At 40.7% G+C, this 22,884-nt stretch overlaps 1 protein-coding gene across 1 annotated transcript in view; it reads right to left on the bottom strand.

The window, feature by feature from the left end:
- jph1a (junctophilin 1a) overlaps positions 1-22,884 on the bottom strand; it is a 33,492-nt gene that overhangs the window by 5,633 nt on the left and 4,975 nt on the right. The window contains exon 4 of the mRNA XM_008278518.1: positions 5,592-5,710. Coding sequence (XP_008276740.1) covers positions 5,592-5,710 — 119 coding nt within the window. The remainder of the gene's footprint in view (positions 1-5,591; positions 5,711-22,884) is intronic.

Here is a 22,884-nt window from a genome sequence, read left to right as displayed (position 1 = left end):
ACATTTATTAGAGACATGAGGCTCTTTGTTTGCCTGTTTTTCTCTCTCTTCGCCTAAATTAGACGGTGTCAGAGTGACTAAGACAGGGACAATGCCGCATTGTTTGAAGCACATCAGATGGTATGAGCAGAAAAGGATTCTCCGCATCACATGTATATACAATTTGAAACGGAAAGAAATCAAGAAATTATAGAGACAATGTTTAAAAGGAAAGGTTTTAAAGACGCATTACCACACTTTAATTCAGGATTGTACTCAGTCAGTGTAAGGTGATCTGATGCTAATGTGCTCATGGTGGTTTGTTTAGGATTGACTTATGGATTGGGTTGGAAAATGGATTATTTCAAAGATCAATCCAAAGGATTTTGGGGATGTCTCTTACACACACATCACCTTTTAAGTTTGTACATGATAATTCAGTGGAAAAGAGTAAATATTGACTTCGATTTGACACTCAACACTTCTAGGAACAATTATGCAAATATAGGATCCAGAAAGGAACAAGTGCATCTAATCCCATATCAGCGTAAACAGCCTTATTGCGGAATCTTTTGGGCCTCGGTACTCATAAGCCCAAAGTATTCTTCAGCTGCGTGGCATTCCTAATTTGTTTCATAACCACTACAACCAATAAGACCCACTACAAAGAGACAGGGGGACATTTGAACATCTGTGGGGCTTAATATATCTGCTGAGCTTAATTTCACACCATAGCTCAATAAGAGTTAGGGCTTCGTGGGCGGGCCCGAGCAATTTCAATCTGTTTGGGGACAGATTCCTGCAAGGGGTTCCAAGCATTTTCTGAATGGTTTTTGCCACTTGAACGACCCCCACTCCCAGTCCAACACTCATATAAGACTGCAAAGCTGGCAGTCAGGGAAAAACTACTTCCACTACTGCAGTTATGTTGAATTCCAAATTATGTTGAACATGTTTTTTCTTGTGTTAGGAAGCATGCACATGCAAAAAAAAAATCTTTGAATTAGAATTGTGTGGCTGTTTCGTAGATATCTGAGCTGGTGTAAATCCTCCTGACAAGTGAGTGAAGATTTATTTGATGCACTATACTGAGGAATCCTGCCAGGTCAGCTGGAACATGTACTGGGACTCAATTACCCAAATGGCTGTGGTGTTTCTTTCATCTAAACATTGATCAACTGGGCTGAGTCTGCAGCCTTCTTAAAGAGGGCTATTAAAATAGGCCATGGTAATAGCCATGACCGAGACAAAAATACTCAAAACAAACACCAATAAAGATGCCAGTTTAAGCATTCAGAGCATCATTTGTCGCATATAAGACACGCGCCTTTAAGTATTTTAATCCTCCGTTCAGTCCTTTTCAGCAAAAGCTTAACTGTAAAATGTACTGTGACTTTCTCTTCTAACATCATCATTGTCGATTTGAGGTTATTAGAAGACAAGCTTTTGTTTAAGCTGCAGGTTGCCAGTTCTCTTCATGTTAATCCACAACACATTTTCTGCTCCAGTGCTCTCTTCGCATAACACACACACACGCACACAATCATATACCCACACAAAACACTATGGATCGGCTGTTTAAGACCCTGCCTAACCCCTGCTGACCTTAATATGAGATGAACAGCGGTAACAAGAGGGGAGCTTCACTGAAACGTGCATCCATGTGTGTGTGTGTGTGTGTGTGTAAGAAGTACATTATGTGCAGTTACCACATCTGTTGCCATAGTGCATCAGACTACCCTCAGCTGAAGATTCATAGTCGTTTATAATCTAGTGTTATAGTTAAAAGAGAATCTTTGGACAAATAGGATTGTTGTTTTTTTTTTTCTTTTTTTCCTCCAACATTTGAATCTTTTTCACAGAGCTCTGGCAATCAAACACTAACCCAAGGCTGTTGTTACTATATGACTGATGACAGGTCTTGGCTGCTGCCTTGTCAGATGCACAGAGAAGTCATCAGGGAGCAAAATACACATCACCACAGGCAAAGTGTTGCTTTAAGTGTGTCATTGTGTCTATATGTCAAATATAATGACAAGCCTTCCGATTGGTTGTGAAATGGATTTGCATTTTCCAAGTTTGCGTTCTTTGTTTAATTTGATTAACACACTAATATTGATATGTTGAATTATACTGGATATATATGAGTCTGTTATGTGGGTTGTTATCTCAGCATGCTCTCAGCTGTTATATTTAAGATTTATGGCTCAATTTGTAGCAATTTAGATGTTCTCTTTCTTCCTCCTACTCACACTGGCAGATGGGCAGGGGGGAGCTGCTATTGTTTGGCCGGATTACATTCACTATATTACATGTGCACATGCACACAGACACACACACAGACTCATATACATTTGCACTCATACACACACATGTAAATAAATATTCCCCGATGGCTGTGGCTATTGGTCCAATGCACTCACAGTGACTTCCTGTGCTTTGTTTGCAAGTGGCCACATGCAAAGAAGAACATGGAAGGCCTCACGTACACTGACACTGATAGATGGAGAAATGGCATGCTTTATGTATAAAGTCAAATTAAATGTCTAAAGTCATTTGCTGACTTTTTCCAACCATGATCTTTTCCTTCTATAATGAAGGGCTGACAGAAATATATTTTTACATGAATGCAATAACCCATCTCTCTGGTAGTTATTTTTTTTAAATAGCTGTTTCAACAATTGGGACTGAGGACAAATATACTCTTGAAATCTGAGAAAGGATATTATGGGGTAGCAGTTTCTTATAATTTATGTTCTGTATCCTTGAAAGTCATAAGAACTTTCTGCATTACTTTAAACTTCACATGAACTGCTGTGTAAAAACTTACTCCACACCTGCTGCTATGAATATACAGCAGCACCTGCTCATGTCTGGTTTTCAGCCCTGACAGGTCCAAGCTTTTATGGTTCCACCTGGTCCAAGTGCACCTTGACTGGGTCAAACAGGGAGGAGCAGGATCCCTGCTGCACCCCCCCCACCCTCCAACCCTCCTCTAGCGACGGGCTGAAGGAAAGGACAGCTGCTCCATGTCAGCCCCGGAGAGGGGGCTAGTGCAGTACCGAGCTCCTCTCAGTGCATAAGGATTTCAGCTATGTCTCCATTAGACCCCAGTGAGCAGACATCGGCACCAAATATAGCCCAATTAACGTCACGCCGCAGGCCACGCCTAGCTAACCCTCTCTGCTTCCCCTCCAGGGTGCTGTGTGTGAATCAATCATTTGGGTCAGGGTCCTGTTCCCTGTGACTCTCTCGTCTCTTTTGAAGCACACACTCCCAATCTTGGTGATAATCTGCTATGAGTCTGAAATGCCAATTACAAACAACAAGGGGTTTAGACCCCTGGTTGTTACCCTAGAGGATTTGTTAAAAGCTGAGGGATGAGGTGTGAGTGAGAATATTTCCACTGTGAAGGTGCACATTGAGGAAGCAAAGCAGATTAGTTTGGGAAAGTCATACAATTTTCTTCTAGTGCTATTTGTTCAGCTAGAGCAGCTTTGCCCCACTGTAACATTAGGATGAGCAAGGTGTTGACAGAAGTATAATTATACCTGGTCTAGGGCACTTTTTTTTTTTTGTCTGAGAGTAACACCACTGGTGGTCATTTTGCCAGGAAGCTGCAAATAGAGGAAAGTGTTTACACTCAAACATGGCATAACCTGCCAAAGGACAGACCATGCACCAACAACAAACCTAGAAAATCTGGCTTATACAAGACACGACTAATTCTTTTATGCACTAGAAATGAATTAATTTATATAAAACGGGTATGGCTATCTGCAGGTGCCTGTCTGGCTTTCAGTTGAGCTTACCAGACAGGCTTACGTAACTGAACGTTTAAACGCAGCGGCTCAGATGTCGTCCTGCACTGCACATTATTATGACATCGGCCACTCTCTCATTCATGATCTGACTTATAAGGCAAGGACACTCTCTGCACAGACTTGTGAACCTTGAGATCGCCCAGCCTGCCAAGCATGACCACTGTTTTCCACAACACAAACAAGCCGCAGGATGTCTCTGGCCTGGGCTGGCCATTTCTGTGGCTTAGTGAAGAGACATGCTTGAATGGGTCCCATTGTCAATCTATTTGTCACCCACTATTTTGTGGTGGCTTTTGGCAAGGCCCCAAGGTCACTAGCTCATAGGCCTAAATATGTCACACCCAGTGGAAGAGGCAAAAATAGTATGGATCTTACACTGTAAATAAAAATAAATAAATAAACAAAAAAATGTAAAATATTAGAATGGGCATTTTTCATCTAATATCAGCAGAACCCGTGCCTCAAAATGACTGCTATAAAACCAATTTACTGCACGACTTTGCTTTATCAATCTTCTGACAACATGTATGAACAAATATGAGCTTTTCTTGTTGTAGCTGAATGCGTGAGTTTTTGTTTTTTTGTTTTTTTTAATAGTCACCACAGAATAATTTCTTCAAAAGTAACATATTAAGCTGAAGCTAACATGAAAAAATAGTCTAAATGGACTCAAACTATACAAGAATAGCACCAATTTAGTTCACCCTCTGACCCCACCTGCATTACAATTTTTTTTCAAACAAAAAAAGGATCTTTACCTCTGACTATTTATGTAGTATTATATATCCTGCAACACCTTGTAAAACTCAGCTTACCTTGTAAATGTACTAAACAGAGTTGAGTTGACACCCTATGCTTTGACTGCTGTATAGTATGGCAGTGTGCCTGTTAAACCTTCAGGCGGATGAAAGATGAGAAGTGCTTGGTATTAGGAGCAGGAGACCTTTGTAGGTTTCCTTTACCACCACTCATATTTCTGTAAGCCATTTCTACACTTCACCAGAGCATGAGTTTGATATTTCCAAGCTGTTACAACAGGCTTTTTGAGAGCTAAGACATGGCTTCTATCCAGAATACTGCTTCAAGCTGCCTCTGCTTTGTCGAAGCGCAAACACAGTCCTCCATTGTGGTGTTACAAATCATCCTCAGTACCTCTAGTCTTCGATTACAGTCCTGGAACACCAATCCCTTTGCTTTTGTGCACCCAAAACAAGCACATTACTGACTCAGACAAAGTCAGTGTAAACAACTCTAAAACTGTGCAAACATCATTATTCATACACAGTACCCAGCCTCTCAGCAGTTACCCATCTCACAAAAACATGGTTTAAAAATGCGCTTGAGGATGCTGTAGCTTAAAAGGGGATATAGGGGGGTGAGGGAGGGGGGGATTTTAGAATAGCTTGGCTGGGTATATGTCCAACCGTTGGGTGTGAACCACTCATGTGTTAAAGCCCCCCCTCCAGGCTCATGCAACAGCCTTGCCAACGCCTGCAACTTCATCTCTGGGTCAGTCAAGTCTAAAATGTCTGAAAACCTGGTGTAAAACCATACTTGCATGCATAGCGAGGCAAATGTTTCAGCAAGTTTAACCACTTGAAAAGTATTGTGTTTCACCAAAGGGACTGACCTTCTCAGTGTACCTGCAGTCTGCTCCATATGTAAAGTATCAACGTTTCTGATGCTTCAGCTCACTTTAAGGCTGTGTTTTATCCACATTTTGCCACTGGAAGCTTTACAATATACAGGTGTGTGTGTGGTGTATGTAAGCTTTTTCTTAATAGTTACCCGGTTGGTAGAAGTTGGGTGAGAGCTCCCTTGCAACCGCTCTGGCAATTTCAGAGTCATGCACAGCAGAGATCGCGGCCTGGTCTGCAGCCTCGCTTTTTGTCCTGGCATGGGCCGTTCTGGAAACACACAAATATAAACAATATTATTAATGGTAACCATGGATAAAAGAAGTATGTCTGAAGTCTCCTCCACACATGGACACTAACTAAACAGACACACAGTGTACAAACACACATTTTCCATTGGTCTGTGATTCTGCATACTGCCATGTCATCCATGACATTCGCCATCTTCACAGTTGACGCGACAGATTCCCTCTGTTATCTTTTTTTTGTTGCTTCTTTTCCATCCCTCCCTGCCTCTTCCCTCATCGTTGAGCTGTATCACTCAGCCTGTCCCTCTTGGGGATAACGTAACACCTCCCTTGTGCTTCTATCTCAAATCCAAATCCCGATTTTCCAAATGGAGCTCAGCCACATCCGAGCAAGACCTTAATCCAGTCTGGAGCACTGCACTGCTGCTGGACCACCCGGGAGTAAACACACACACAGGCTGTGATATCATATCGTATCATATCATATCATATCATATCATATCATATCATATCATATCATATCATATCATATCAGTGAAAAATATACTGTGACTGAAAAACCATCGAGTCATTTGTGCATTTTCATTGTTTTCAATGATTCACGATTGCAAAAGTTCTCTTTGGAAGCTGTGTTTAAATCCCTCTCTATAAACTTCTAATTACAGTGAGCATAAAACAAAACAAAGCAAAAGCATGAGGCACCTCCTATGACTGCTATAACATGAGCCAGTGTTAAAAATCCAGCAAATCAGTGGATTTTCATCTGTTCGAAAGCACTGGTGGATCGTGTATCTTCTGTACCACTGCTTAGAAACTAAAAGGCACAAGAGTGATATGTTTTCGAATCAATGTGAGCTCAGCATTAGCACTGCGAGGCATTACGGGAGCATACCATGGTGAGAAAGCGAGAGGCCAGGGGTGACCTGCTTAACAAATCCTTTGAAAACTCTACCAAGAGATTCTGCGTATAGGCACATGCGTGTCCACACGCAAACAAGCAAATGCGAAAAAAAAAAAAAACGACATGCGCTGTAGAGAACATCTGTGAAGTGGTTAGAGAAGATACGTCCACCGCCTACCACCAGAGTCCCTTCAGAAGAGACCAAATTAAATATTACACATCAGTTAAAGCTTGTGGATTAGTCACTTATGCATGAACAGATAGCGACAGCGAATGCTCAAACAATACATGACAGTGCAACAAGGAATGAAAGGATCCAGATGGGGAGTTCAAGTATTGCTATAAGTATTGACAGCTGTGCCTGCTGCCCTGCTTAACCCCACTCATCCATCTTCCTCTCCCTCTTTCTTTCACCATCCCTTCTCTCTTTCAATCAATGCCCCTGTTTTTTTTCTTTTTTTTCTCCGATCCTCCTTCATCTGGCTATTGACGCACGCCCCTCATCCTTGCGCATCCCCTCGCCTCCCCTCCCTCCCCACTGTCTTTCTGTCAGAGTGACCCCAACGGACAGATGTCTCTATTTCAGACTACTTCTCTGTCCTTGGACTCTGAGCTGTCCTGTTTTTGACGACTGGCACAGTTAGATATTAAAATGCATGAGTAGATGATGGACCCAGAAATAAGTCCCTGCATCACCCACAAACAAAGAGACGCACTGATGATGTGTTTACAGGCACCCACAACCTCTGGAAACTACTGACCAGTTGCAGATAAAAAAAATTTGGATTTCAGAATTTCAGTCTCCCAGTATAGCACCACAATGCTTTGCTTCTCACCGAGTACAAGGAATGTCACTGGTGTGGCTAAATTGGGGTACTGTCCAGCTTCATGGTCTTACTTAAGTTAAAAACTGACATTAAAGCATTCCAGTGACACCACACCACTGACATGCACACTGCAGACATCCACTTGTCACACATGGGACCAGAAGGACATACAGACTTCTATTTCTGAAATGTGTGAAATGTGCTGCCAAGTGAAAGGAGGCATGAATGCGTTATGAATGTATACAGCGTGCCCGTGGCGTATCCTGAGGATCTTAACAGTGGAGTGGGCATGAAAGTCACGGGCAGACAGAGGAAGTGATGCAGACTGTTCTCAGACAGGATGTCTGGTGGTGGGAGGTGACAGGCAGAGAAACATGAGAGTTGAGGTGTGATGGAGCATTGGGACAATAAGAGAGCGAAATGAAAGGTGAGAAAACATGGACATGTAGAAGGAAGAGATGAAATGGTAGCCGGGGTTCTTCATGGTAAATATTACAAATAGAAACTTACTTTAAAGTGGCAAGAGAAAACTTATTAACCTCCTCTCCCCCCTCATTGTATGTCTAAATGGAATTAGTGTTGGTGCCGCTGTTGCAAAGACCAGATTGCTTGTCATTTTCTTAGCAAACTACTAACAGCACAGGACACAAAATGATCATCACTATTTAGAAAATAAGAGAGAACAAAGGAGCTCCTGATTCGTTTCCTGCCTGCTAGTGGCTGTGTTGCCAACATTGATACCAATAACAACCTGCCACGGTCCAAAGCAAGAAACAAGCATAAGAGTACCAATTTGAAAGAGAAACCCTGATCTCAGTACTATAATAAAGGCAGAATAAAACACCTGGCTGTACAAATAAGGAGGCAGGCCCTGTTATTTACTGACTTAGTAGAAATAATGCCAACTGAATGTCATTTTTGAACCCTCTCAAGTTCCAGAGCTCTCTCTATCAAGTGAATGTTTTACCTCTTCAATCTCTTTACCTCCTCCGACAATGGAGATCTGTTTTCTTTTGCCAGGTAGAGTTGCCACAGTAATTCCACTTTGTGCCATAGATCAAGCCTTAATTTTCCTGGGAGGTTTTGGAGCCGACGTTGCAATTGCATAGTGAGAGGGAGGTTTATAGGGAGCCAAGCTAATGTCAGTGGTGTCGCGACTCTATAGCCATTACATTGTGTAATCAGCATTTACTTCATATTGATAAGTAAACAACTTGTCTTTAACTTTAATAACTTCCCACAGAGCACAAGCTGGCCTGTATTTTTGCAACATGCTGTAAACACAACATCGGCATGTTTGTGCTTGAACAAGTTGTCATTGAGAAGACAGAAGAGAAAAGTTCTCATTTTGAGTCATATTTGTGTGCAAAGGATCACATTTCCAGCATTCACTCTCCTTTTTGCTCCTTATCTGCCAATTGATCTGGTGGTGTTGCAGAGAGCATGCTGTTGGTTTATCAGAGGTTTTTCCATCAACAACAGCTTCCTGATGTGGAAGTTATACCCTTAAACCCCAAAACAATGAGCTAAAAGATGAAAAAAATGCTTCACAGAGCAGATGATAATTCTCTATGCTTCTGACATGATCATCAATGCGAATCCTTCTGACAAAATGCTAAAGCACACATGAAAAGAAATGCATTTCAAGGACGAATTATAAAATGCGCTGTCACAGTGCTGCCAAATTCAAGGCAAAAATCTGGTTTAACAACAAAATGCAAGCTCAAGCTTGACCTTTGAAAAAGTTTTGTGTTCTATAACTTGTCAGACAGTCTGCAGCCTCCTTACTTGAAGCCAATCTGCTTCTGAATATAAAGCAACACCTGTTCACTCTGCAGGTGCTTCTGTTTGGGGATGGGTCCAAGCAAAACAAACTATTTGAACCTGTTGGCACAAATGCAAACTATCACGCACGCACGCATGCACGCACGCACGCACGCACGCACGCACGCACAACAGTTTGTCAGAATCTGGACAACATTTCGAAGGGTGCAAAACCTTGAAGCAACTCCTTTTGGACTGAAGCTCCATTTGAGCAATGATATTGATGAACGCCTGGTGCAATCCAGGGCTGTTTCATTACTGTGACAAATGAATTGTGTGAAAAGTGTTGAGTCAGTTTGGCAGCGACTGCGGCGGATGGCTCTTTCTCTCCGTGGAATGTGTTTCTGTGTGTTTTTGATACAGAGGATGGTGGTGAGAAAAAGGAGGAAAAGGTGCAGAAAGATACGAGGAAAGGGTGGAAAAGGAAAAGAGAGTGACAGAATCGGAGAGTGAAAGAGACTAAGACAGTGAGAGAGAGAGAGAGAGACAGATTGCCCCCTCTAAAGACTCCTGGGTATTTAGAACTGCTGAGGTATGCACCTCAGCCTCTCTAATTTTACTGTAGGGTTAAATTTCAAACCACAGTTCCCATGTTGCATGTTGGTGTATCCCGCTTTAAGGTTTGTCATACCTTGGTCTCCTGCTCAATACAGTATGAGGGTGTCTGTAATATGTGAATGTTGTGTTTGTGTGTCTGTGTGTGTGTGTGTGATTTTATGTGTGCACGTTCCCCAAAGAAAAGCTTCAGTCCATCACTCCCCAGGCTATGGCCTATTTGAGGAATCTCTCTCACATATGCTGACACAGTTTTGAACCCCCCCTTCGCTTCTTGGTCCCCTCCACCCCCCTTTTGCTTCTTCACTTATGCACCCCTCCCCTTTTTCTTTTCCTCATCTTTCTTCTCTCCATCACACTGAACCGTTCCCCTTCCCCCTAAGTCCAAGCTTGGTAACTGGAATGCTGACTGGTACAGTATATAATAAGATAGAAGATGAGTCTTGACCTTGCCAGTGGTAAACGTCAGCACAACAATCTTCCCCTCAATTCCATCACTCTCTTAAATTGCCCAATACCAAGAGAAAACTACCACTGTACAACAGGGGTCATATCATTTGCTAAATGATGCTTGTGTGTGTGAGCGCATAATGAAAGGATATTATACATTACTAGAAATTGCAGGCCTATATCGCGCCCAAACAATCCCCAGGTCCAAAGCAGCAGCACAGACAGTCTGCACAAATTAGCACTTAGCTTGCCCTGCACATATATTCACGCAGGCCGGCTATTGAATTCCCGGCTGGTGCTAATTCAGGATTACTCAAGCATGACTAACACCATTAGTGGTTAGCTAAAACCGACTCTGAAATTATTCAGGAATTATTCCTGGACTGAGGTCTGGGCTCACATTACCAGGGGATGCAGCAGTGGGGGGACAAAAGCTACAGCAAATGAGGTTTTAAGCAGGAGATGGAGTGGCTGTTATTATGAGATAAGCTAACTTTATGCAGAAGAGAGAGTTACGGTGCTGTATAATGGATATATTAGCGCTCGGGTCATCTCTAGCCGATACCATATATTGTACTTGAAACAGTCATGGTGGTTTGAAAAAGCTTGGGGTCCCCTTCTGCTACATTCATTTACCTTTTTCAGTAAAAGTAAAGATGCTAAGAAACAATTTCTTAGCCCATTAAATTGTTTCCAGTCTTACCCGAGCAAAATAGCATGCTTCCTGAATAAGAAATTTGAATGCATTTGAATGTTTCCCCCGACACACTGAGAGGATGATTGATCGTGACATAACATAGTATGCAAAAACAAATACACAAAACACGGCAGCAGCATAAAAACACAATGACAGGTGCAGGAAATTGAATAAACGGTGCAACAATACAAAAAAAAAAAAACGTCTTTGTGCGTGCAGATCACAAGGGACAGTCGGCAGGAAGAAGAAAAACTTTGCTGCATAATGAATGAATCTGTCCGAGTAAAAGGAGACAAGAGAGAGGGTGCAGACACGCTAATCCTACAGAATCACTGGAGAATAACAATCAGATGAACTGTACAACAAAATCAGACTTCCTCGGACATAAGCTTATTTACTTTCTTGTGCTAAATGAGAGGTAGTGAGAAGATCACTGCCACTATTATCCTCTCAGCCGAGTTAGGACGATGAACACATCTGCCTAACAGAACCTCTTTAGAATTCAATCTTGATTCTTAAATTTGTACGAAACCTTTAACAAAAAAAAAGGTATGCATGAAAACATCTAACTAAACTGTATGCCCCTGCTTTCATTTTTTTGCTAAACTAGGCTAATCAGTATTGACGACAAAGGATATATTTAAATATAGCTTCGAAATCTAAAAAATTGAAACCAACGAGGAAGTGCCTTAAACCTGCATCCTTTCTAATATCTAGCTGAGCTAGTCATCAGTGGTCAGAGTTCAGCTCAACCAGAGCTGAAACATACAAGCTACTCTTTATTGAAAGACTGAATTGGAAATGCCACGCCAAGTCTGTTGACAGAGCAGACGACTGAGCATATTCATGTTGTGTTTATACACATAGTTCATTTTATACTTTTGTAATATGTGTTTGTGATTTATGTGAATTCTTACAATTTGCAATGCTGCAATTTCTAATACAGAACTTTATCATAGTACGACAGAGGGTATTATTCTTGGTTCATCCAAGGTTCCTCCAGTGTTCCGGTGCTGATATCAGCAGTTAACTTGGTCCCCTCGCAGCCTCACACTGTGAGAGGGTGGTTTGTGCTTTTATATAATCCAGTACAGACAATAGGCCTTACATGCTGCAAACTGTTCTCGCTCAGTGTATAGCGACAGCATCAATCTTCTCATCTACCTTGGCAAGAAAGCAAATCAGCACATTTTACAACGCGGTTAAACTATATTCCTATAAGCAGTAATCATACAGTACGTTGCAAGGTTACAAATGTGTTAAAACCACATTATGAAATCATTTCATACTTTTGAATAAATCTTATCTGTAGTGCCATGACTTTTCATCATTTCAATGTTAACTCATATCACGTTTACCATGTTAGCTCGTCATACAGAGGCTGTACTGGCAGGTAGAGACAGATTGAAAGACTGTTCCCAAACCCAGACTTCATTTCTGGGAAGAAGAATGAGTAGAATCAGTTTTGATTAAACAGGAAAAAATCCCCAAACTCTGCTGACATTTTTGGCCATGGATTACAAACAGACCTAATCTCCCGCTGGTGTTCTCTACACAGGAGCTCTGCACTGAACCCTCCACTGAGACCTCTGCCTGGCCTTCAACCAAAAACAAATGTAACTTACAGGTACGTGATTGTATCAGTGTGTAAATGTGTGCAGCACATGTTTTTGCAGGACTGTGAATATGCATGAGCACGGCCTTACAAGACAAAAAAATAATGTTTGTGAGCACATGTGTTTTTGTGATACAATCTATTAAGTTGAAGGTCTGAGTGCTGATATGAATCCTGAGGTGTGTTGAGAGAGTGACACAGAATCCCTTACTGAGATGATCCCTCTGGTTTTGGTGAAGGGCAGTGGCAGGGATTCAGACCTCAGCTCTGTGCTCTTTGTGTCAACACTGCTGGTGAAACATGGCCACAGCTGATACAGCTAATGACATAAAGGGGGAGGGAGCGATGGTGGCTAAACCATTCACAGCAGAATGCAATGACTTTGATGTCTTAAAGCTTGGATTTTGAAAATTAAAGCTAAAACAACTGTCAATGGAGCCAACATGGCTCTCCTTTAAAGGTTAAATATGAATCCAGTTGAACTTAATTTTAAAATCTCCAACAAGAAACACATCGAGACCAGACTTACCCCTAAGTATATCCTGAAAAAAATGAAAAATGTGTATGTTTTTCTTGTATGTGAGTGTTTAGGAATCAGTTCACTTATGTGTTACACTATATACATTTGCCGCTGATTTAACTGACAAGAAATCAGCAATTAGTTCTATAAGTTAGTAGCATAACTGTGGCAATTATGCACAACATTAATATATACTAAATTTACCAGCTAAATGACAATGCACAGTAGTTGTTGAATAACTATGTGGAGAATTATATGCAATCCTCTACAAAATAAAGTAGGACCACAACCTTTCAGTTCTTGCATTACTGGTTATACTGAATTCTTGTTAACTCATTATAGTTTTAGAGATGACCAGACCCGATCCAGTGATGACAGTTTCAATGAGTTCCATGCGTAGACTCTATACATTTACATATAGAATTTTTTTATATATGTGCTGCATTTATTTATATACAGTCTGTGGTTGAGATTTTAAATGGCACTGGAATGAGAATCAGCACTGGCAGATTAACTGAGCTGAGGTACTGGAAACAGCATCAGCAGAAAATAAAATCCCCCAAACTGGCAAAAAGTTATTTACTTTAAAATGACATCAAAGAATTGATGGTACATTTATTCAACTTAAAGGATTAAATAATTATAAAAATGATTGTTGACTCGTTTTCTGCCAACTTACAAACTGTTTTGCCAAACTGGAAGCAGTTTAAGTGACTTAAACAGGATTGTATCACATGCACTCATACACACAAAATCACACACATAGGACTTCCATGATGCAAATCAAGTGACTACACAAACAATATACACGTACCTACTATAAACATGTACAGACAAACACACATATGCAAAAGCTTTTGACTTACACCTTGGAAATATGAGCTACCTCTTATGCAAATGACCACTTTAACTCTAATTTACAAACACACACACACAAAATCTGTATGAGAAGTTGAAAGTACAATTATGTGCCATAATGAGATCTACTGGGAATCAGGGAATCAGTGCGAATAAAGGATCCATGAAGTGCTGCTGCATTATTACGTTAAAGTAACCTCACAGCGTCCGCCTTATGACAAGAGTCGATGAATCTGTTGTAAATCTCCTGCTGGAAACAGACGTGCCGTACAAGCCTTCAAGGATGAATACACGCAGTGGTAAACTAACAGCGCCTTTTCACTCGGCTACTTTATAAAGAAAATCAACAAATGGCTGACACGATGATGACGACGGTGAGGCAGTCACCATGGTAACCACCAGAGACACTCGAGCAAGCTGTCCAACCAGGCATCTGGTCTGTATTAATGAATTTGCAAATGAACGATCACCCATTACAGCCTACTGTATTGGTGTGCACACACACACACAAACCGTCAGAGACACACAAACACAATCAAACTGCTTTCATTTGATAAATATAAATGCACTTGAACAAAATGATACAGTATAACGGCTTGTGACTTGGTGGGGGGGAAAAAAAGCAACACACATACAGAGGAACACACAAACAGCCACTCCATGGTGTGTTTCATTTAACTACGAGGCTCAACATCCGAAGCTGAACCTGTGTGAGTAAAGGTCACATTGCCTGGCAACCGCTGGAGCTTAAGGAATAGTTTTAATTATGGCCTGTGCTCGCTCTCCTCCAATCTCCTGCCACCATTCACCCCACTGTCTGCACTCACGCACGCACACACACACATGCAACCATCAATTTCCTTTTCAGTGCAAAGCCAAAAGGAGCATTAGCATTAGGTAACATCTGCCCACAGCTAAAAAATTGTGATGTAAACTTCACACGATCTATGTATCATGGCTGTTGCACAGACTAATCAGAAAACTCAACACAGAGAGTGACATAAAATGCTATTATGAAAGACATTTATACAACAGATATTATTGTATAAATAAAATATCAGCTGCAGCAATGTTATGTGAGTCAAATCCTGCATCACTGAAATGTGGATTAAAAGGGAAAATGATTGAAAAGGTGACAAAGGTAAAATATTTTGCAAAGCTACACATTCCCTTCTACTAGGGGCGTGTATATGTGTAGGTTGTATGTGTTTACAACAGTGATTGCATGCTTCGTGAAGAGATTCTGTGTGGAAAAGCAATACTCTGATTCAACAACAGAAGTGATAATTCCATAATCCAATCCGTGAACATCTGGAGTGAAAGCAGCCTAGCTAGCCAATCAGAGTGGCTGAACAGATTTAGTGGGGCACATCAGTAACCAGAGGTTAGAGACACACAGCTGTGGTAGCAGGTACTAAATAAATACATTTAAAAAAGATGGATTTTAAGAGTTGTTTCAGGCAGGACAAACTGAAATGATAGGCTTAACTGTTGTTTGTGCTGGAGGTAAACAGATGTTTACAATTATACCTACATCTCATGTTGCTGCCACTGTTTGTTTGTGCATTACAAGTACTGACATTTATATCTGTTGACTGTGGATATTGCGATATTTGGTTGTTTGATATGTTATATATTATCATTATCAGACAATGAATAAAAAAGTAACTTTTTCAATCAGCCATACCTACATCTGTTTTATGACAGGACCTGAATGTTAGGTATTCTTGCACAAGTGTGATGAATTACCTTAATTTTTTTTATTAAATGTCAACAGAAAACACCTTCTGAATTTCTAGAATTTGGATTTAGAATTGGATCTACAAACAAGTTAGGCAGTCGACTATCAATTTTAATAACTGATGAACATGTGTGATTTTTTTTTAATGCAAAAATGCAGATATTTGAACATTTGCTGTTCTCCTTAATCTGTGAGCTGACTATCTTTCAGCTGTTGACTGTTGCAAGCATTTAAAGATGCTATTTTGGGCTTTGGGAAATCGTGGTGTCATTTTTGTGACATCTTCCGAACTAAATATTTGACCAAGAACATGAAAAAAATGAGTCATGGTAGAACAATACTGTAATATTGTGAAACATTTGAAACACTCTATGTGGCAGATTTCTACACACAGAACACCAAAATCCAAAAATAGAAAATTTATTTCAAATAAATTAAAACACAATAAAATGAAGCTGCATACATTTTAGGGTTGAAGGTGTGTTCTGCCTCTGCGGTGCATTTCTATTTATAGACACTGTCACAGTCTACATGCTGCGGACACTATTTTGAGAACTTGATGGGTTTATTCCCTATCGGTGATGATATTAGCCTGTAAATCAGCTCACAGAAGCCAGCCCAAACGATAAATTACACTCAATCAACAGTTGTTAAGAAGCATCCCCGACGTTGAGCAGCAGTTCCTTTAGCTGGACCCTCAACTCAGTTACAGTGTGTTTGTTAAACACACACAAATCAATGACTTACGTATACATGCAATCACCTCACAAGAAGACTTCAGGACCATCAGTGCTATTCTGGTGAACATGTATGAGAAAAATAATAAACATGCCAGTATAAAATGACACAGCTGAAAAGGTACAAAGAATTATACACCACTGCACAGTGACATTTGGGATTTTTTACATAATATCTTGTCCTGTCGCAGGGAAATTGTCAGGAGGATAGTTCATTCACATGAGCACACACAGAGGGAAATCCTTAGAGATGCTGCTTGCTTCGTGAACAGAAACACTGTTCATTTCTGCACATCGCTGTGCCTAATACAATACTTAACCCACTCCACTGGATCTAAATCTCATTACTTACACTTAATACAGAGAGAAGATGCACCACAAAGAAAACAAGAAAGAAGCGATGCATTCATTTGCTGTTTCATAATAAAACAAAGACAATACTGTCAGAAATTCATCACAAACTAAGTCAAGGGAAGACTGTAGAGGAAATAGAGGGGTGGGCAATACCAGCTGTACAAGGAGTACTTTTAAATTTTTCATGATTGCAGGTGAACCACTACATGAGTTAACCTCTCTACAACAGCCAAGGACTCCACATGACTCCCTCCCTCTCGCCTGCCCGCCTGGCTGACTCATCCCAGTGTTTCTTGAGAAGCTGCAGAAATATGTGCCATTCTCAGAGAGATTAGAAGCCGCAGCCACACAGTTTCGGCATGTAGGTGAAACTCAATCCTATCGCCCCTGCCGTTGACACAGTCCAGCCCTCCACTCACATTTACACACAGCCCTTTTCCCACAGTCCCGCAGTCACGCAGTCACTCCAGAACAAAGCTTTCACACAATGTGCCAATAAGTCAGCGAATTTAGTCCTAATTTACGAATACTGTATATAGCCTTCCTCCTCCTCTTGATAAAATGTATCTCCATGGTGCTGGGAATTGGTACAAACTCCTGTTCCTGGAGGCTGTGGATTGATTTCTGCCAACATCTTTTTCTTTCCGCCTTCCTACTGTCTCCCACAAGGGAGGAAAAATATTAAGAAGGAAGTGAAGAGAAAAAATAGCTTTCAACTCTCACTCTGACAGCGTTTTTTTTTTCTTTTCCTTTTTATATTTCGAAAGGTCCTTATCTTTCAAACTCTACACCTTAAGTCCAATTCAACATAACCCCAATGGCATCCTCGAGGTTATTTTTCAGACCTTAAAAAGCTCCTTTCAGAGCCATGTAAGACATTACACAACAGTTTTTTTTTACAGGCTGAGTGGTGAGCAAACTGACCTTGATAAAAGTGTTAGAGAGTCAATTTTTTATTTTAAAATAGTGATTGGCTGCAAACTATTAAATAAATCGCCAACTATTTTCAGAATCAATTGATGAGTTTGAGTAATTTTGGGGAAAAAAAGTTTCTTAAATTTGAATATTTTCAGGTTTATTTGCTGATTTAAACGGCATATCTTTGCGTTGTGGACATAACAAGACGATGAGGGCTGTAAGTAACACTGATAAACATTTTTTTTCACCGTTTTTTGACATGTTATAGACCAAACAACTTATTGAAAAATCAAGAAAGTAATCATCTGATTCGTCAGGATGACAGTAATATTAGTTGTAGCTGTATTTTCCATACATTTGAAACACATACATCTCAGGAAATGTCCTTTTTAATACAGCAACAATCATTTCAACCATCTCATCCAGACATAATTACAAGTCACCACAGACTCAGTCTTTTCCTATATCACTACTTTATTTATTTCATCCATTGACGTCTCTCTAGACAGCGAACTATGACTTCATATAATGGAAATGTGATGAAGCACTGAACAAGATTGCATTACACAGCGTAATTTGATTGAACTCTGGGTCATTTGAAGACTAACTCATGATGCATGTGCCATTGCATCAGCTGCATTATTTATAGCCCTTTTATATGTACTAACTGGCAATGACTCTGGCCATTAAAGACAGCGATATAGATAACTCGAGGCACATATGGCCAGCGATTTTAAGTGTGTGTGTGTGTGCATGGGCATTTGATTCTGTCAGCAAAAAAATGTTGTTTTACGTCACACCACTGCATTCCGTAAATGCGAGACAGGGAGAGAGGTACATGTCAGGAGATAAATATACTGTATGATGTGGCTTGCTTTACTCCGACTCGTGATTCAGATTGCTGGCAGTCCTTCCCACAGTTACAGTCACTGTATGCTCCGTGCCTCGTTGCTACTGTACACGTTGTCACTTCATAAAGGGACAAACTTGACATGCTTTCGAAAGGTGCGTGGCGCCACTTCGTAAAAACTCCATAAGATCAAAGACATCCGGGTACAAATAGGAAAAAAAATTAGCCCAACTGTGAGTCTGCTCCTGTTCCAAGCGGAAGAAGGGAGAGCCGAGACGGAATCTTACATGATGTACAGAGGGGTTGGGGATTATTTTGTTCACATGTTGAAACACAGGCTTGATCTATAACTCTCTCCAAAAAGGGCAGGTGGTGAGTGGCTGAGGTCATCCCACAGCAGGTGATAAACAAACACCCCTGGACACAAACGCACCGCAAACATTGCACACAGTTTCTCTGTTCTCTTGCCAAGTGATAGCCACCTTATCTTATCTCTCAAACAGACAGACAGGTTCCCCCATTCTCTTTAAATCTTTTCGTCTCGTTTTGGCATATGGACACACGTGCACACACACGTGCACATAAACACACACACACACACACACAGAGGGAGAGATGATAGTGTGAGTGAGATGGCGGGCTGCTATATCAGTGTTGGGACGGGTATATATTCCTGGCTGGTGCTGATAAGCCAACTGATGCCTTGCCTTATTTAGGCAGTACTCACTGCTGACACACTAGCAGAGCAGCACACACTGCATGTACGTATTTCGACTGTATGTGTTTGTCTACCAATCCGTGTGTATGAGTGTGAGAGTGTGACGAGTCCCTGTGTAGAGATAGTTGGGTAGTGATTAAATGGATGCATATAGACAGAAGTGTGTGTGCACGTGTGTGTGTGTGTCAGAGACAGACATGGATACCTCTGCACTCGTGCACCTTCTGTTTTACTGCCACATACAGTTGCTGCTATCTATTTAAGCAAAAGTGTCATAAAAAAGCTTAACATGTAACATTTCCTGATACTCACTGCCTAATTTCTAAATGATTAAAGTAGTTTAAGCCTTAGCCGCACAGTCAAATGAACCACACACACCTTCAAAAACAGTTTACATGAAAATAATTTGTGATCCTGAAGCGTCTTTTAAAGATTTGGAAGTGACATGTCAATAACATATGTCAGTTTTCATCATTCAACAGTCATTTTTTGGTTGTTCGTCTGTCGTGATCCACTGCACTCCAGCACAAAATTATACATAAAGGATCTAATATTAGAAACCCCAGAGCTGGAACACTAAAAAATGGAATCGAAATGTTTGTCCTAACTCATACCTGTCAAACCTCAAGAAAATCTAAAAGTATGTGTGGCTTAACATCCAACAAAGTGGGCCCAAAGGTTAAAATGTGATGATGGGACACAGTTAATGGATATTAGTCTAAACATTCTGCTGACTGCCATGAAGACAAAAAAAAAAAGAAAATCATTATATAATATCAGTCTTGCATATTAGGTGTTGGTTAACCTTTTACTAGAGCCTGCAAAGGAAACAGTGCTATCAAACTGTACACAAACAGTAGGAACCCATTCACTGACTGGCCTACAATAGGTTTGTTTGGCCATTTTTCATTTTTTTTAATCATTCTTAGAACTATAGAGGCCTAATTAAACTAATATGCAAGCATTACTGTTTTTCTGCAGCTTTTGTAAGGTCATTTTAATACTTCTGCTTTTCAGAGATAGCGCAGGGAGTGAAAGTTTGGACAGGGGGGGCTGATGTGTAGCAAAGGCCATAACAGTAGATTACACAGTGCATACAGTGACAGACCGCTGAGTTACCAAGTTACCTAAAGTGCTGATCTGTAACAAAAACGATTTATGGGAGAAGCGTCATGACTCGGTAAACTTTTGAGTGGCACAAAGAGTCACTTATCTCAGTTCACAGACCTCTACAGCCACACCACACAAACGCACACACCCACACGGACACACTGAAAGAGCTGTGAGGAGAAGGCTACTTTACATAGATAAGGGCGACACAGCAACTGTGAATGAGGACCACACAACTCCACTCCACTGCATCACATTAGCTTTCTATTGATTGGCTGATCACGAGCATGAGGTCATCAGCTCTACCCCACAGGCTGATGGGATAGCTCTTCTGTACTGTAATCCAACAGGGGAGGGGGCGGGTGTGTCCTCTCTATGCCCTTTTTTAAAAATTTTGCTTCCTCTTTCCTGTCTGTCCACTCCGAACTCGTCAGAAACCCTCTTGCTCAGCTGATTCGCCGCATCTCCGATCTTATTTAATCACCACGGCTTCCTTGTTTCAATCCATTCCACTCTCTGTCTCCTCTACTATCTCCCTCCCCTCCTTCCCTGTGGATCCACTGGGTGCGCTCCACATTCAAAGACAGACAGTCATTTGACTAGAACCGGATCAATACGAGCGCATCTTTTGCCATGCACTGTACTGTATAATGAGACTTACATAACCTGCTTACAACCGCGACAGTCTGCCGTTCTGAGTGTTCGTGCCACAAACCCTTCCCTTAAAAAGAAAACCAAATCTTGATTTTAGCCAGGAGGACAGAAGATCTTGTTTTGAGATTTCCAGCTGCACATGATGTAGCGGCATGTGCCGTCCAGTAATTCGATCACTTCCTTCAGTACAGGGGACCTTGTTTGCTGCCATAAACACTTAGCATCAGCCTGAATGCGTTTACTGTTGTTGCTTTAGCGCTATGCATGGAGTCATGTGTTTCCTCCTGTAAATTGTTACTCTAATGCACAGCCACAGAGGAGATCAGGTGCCTAGACATTATCCATATTTTCCTCTTTTCCCAGTAGATTTAGCTCAACCTCAGTGGCCTTCACTGGCACAGATGAAGACTCATAGTATCATGGGTCTTATCTGCAGTATGCAGAGTTTTAATAGAAACATGTTAAATCCACATTATGTAATCTTTATCTTATATCCTCGGAATCTGCAGAATAAAGCATTTCATCTTCCTGCTCACTGGAGAGGAGATATTATAATTTGAAAGAATGTTTGGATATTATAATAAAGCCTGCTATTCATAGTCTGCTGTGACTGTATTGCTCTAAATGACTGGGTTCACATTGGAGTCAATAGATTCATTGTATCTGGTGTCTTAATATTTAGTATTTTATTTCCCTGGTTAAAGTACATTGTTGATTACTCATTTAGTCCACGAAATGTTGAACTATTGGCTCCTTTATAGACACAAAGTGGTAATTTAATATAGTTTTGGTGGTTTTATAGCCACATTAGTGTTGTGGCTCTAAACATACATAACCCCCTCCATGGTCCAAACTGAAATATCTCTACAACTACTAGATTAAAGGCAAAATTATGGAAAAGGCCAAGAGAAAAAACAAAGGAAGAATTTGAAAATGCAACCCTCCTCCTGCAGGCCTCCCCCTCTCCGCTCCAAGCCCCTCCCACCAGACGAGCATGGGCATATGGACATGCTTCAAAAGTGTTCAAAATAGCCAAGCCAAAAATCAACATTTATTGACACTTTCATACTGGACTAGAAGCCCACTCTCCTGCGTGAAAGTTCTCTGTTTAACCCATTCAGCCACCACCTCCTACACCGAGTGTGGATTTTTATTTTATATATATTTTCTCATCTGATCGGTTCTGAAAAAGACCTGTGAATAGCCAAAGTCACCATTTTAAAGCCTGAAAGCAGAACTAAAATGTGGTACAGAGGTCTAGTTTCCTTTTAAACTGCCTGAATTACAATATGCTAAAAAGATCATTTGGAATTTTTACCTCATCTTTAATTCCCATAGCATTTTGTGCTGATATTCTCAAAGAACCCTACTGGCTTTAGTGACACCCCAACTTCTCTCCATGAATCTCCATGAGAATTATATTTTAGTTTTTTAGGGAAATGTCCCAGTAATTATTGGATGGATTGCTGTAAAAATTGGTAGCAATATTATCGGGGTCCAGAGGTCAAAGAGGTCAACATTTTTCCTTAACTTGAGAAATTTTCACAAGTTGTGCACCAAATTTTGCACAGACATTCATATGTCCCAGACGACTCATAATAACTGTGACATCCTTGGCTTTTAGTGAAATGTCTTCACAACTGTTGCATGAATTCCCATGAAATCTGATACAGACTCATGTTCATTCCTGAAAAATGACATTCCCATCAGCCTCAGCAATGCTTTGTTTAGCACTAATTAGAGAATGTTGTCATGTGAACACGCTAAACAAGTTCAAAATGTAGACAAACTAAAATCTGGAATTTTTTTGAGCTGCACTCATATAAATGAAAGACTAATTGAACTGATTAGCTTATCCAGTAAGATA

Source organism: Stegastes partitus, unplaced genomic scaffold (assembly GCF_000690725.1).
Source record: "Stegastes partitus isolate 25-593 unplaced genomic scaffold, Stegastes_partitus-1.0.2 Scaffold125, whole genome shotgun sequence".
Classification (NCBI taxonomy): Eukaryota; Metazoa; Chordata; class Actinopteri; family Pomacentridae; genus Stegastes; species Stegastes partitus.
The sequence above is the reverse complement of the archived record's forward strand: the minus strand, read 5'-3'. Positions and strand labels throughout refer to the sequence as shown.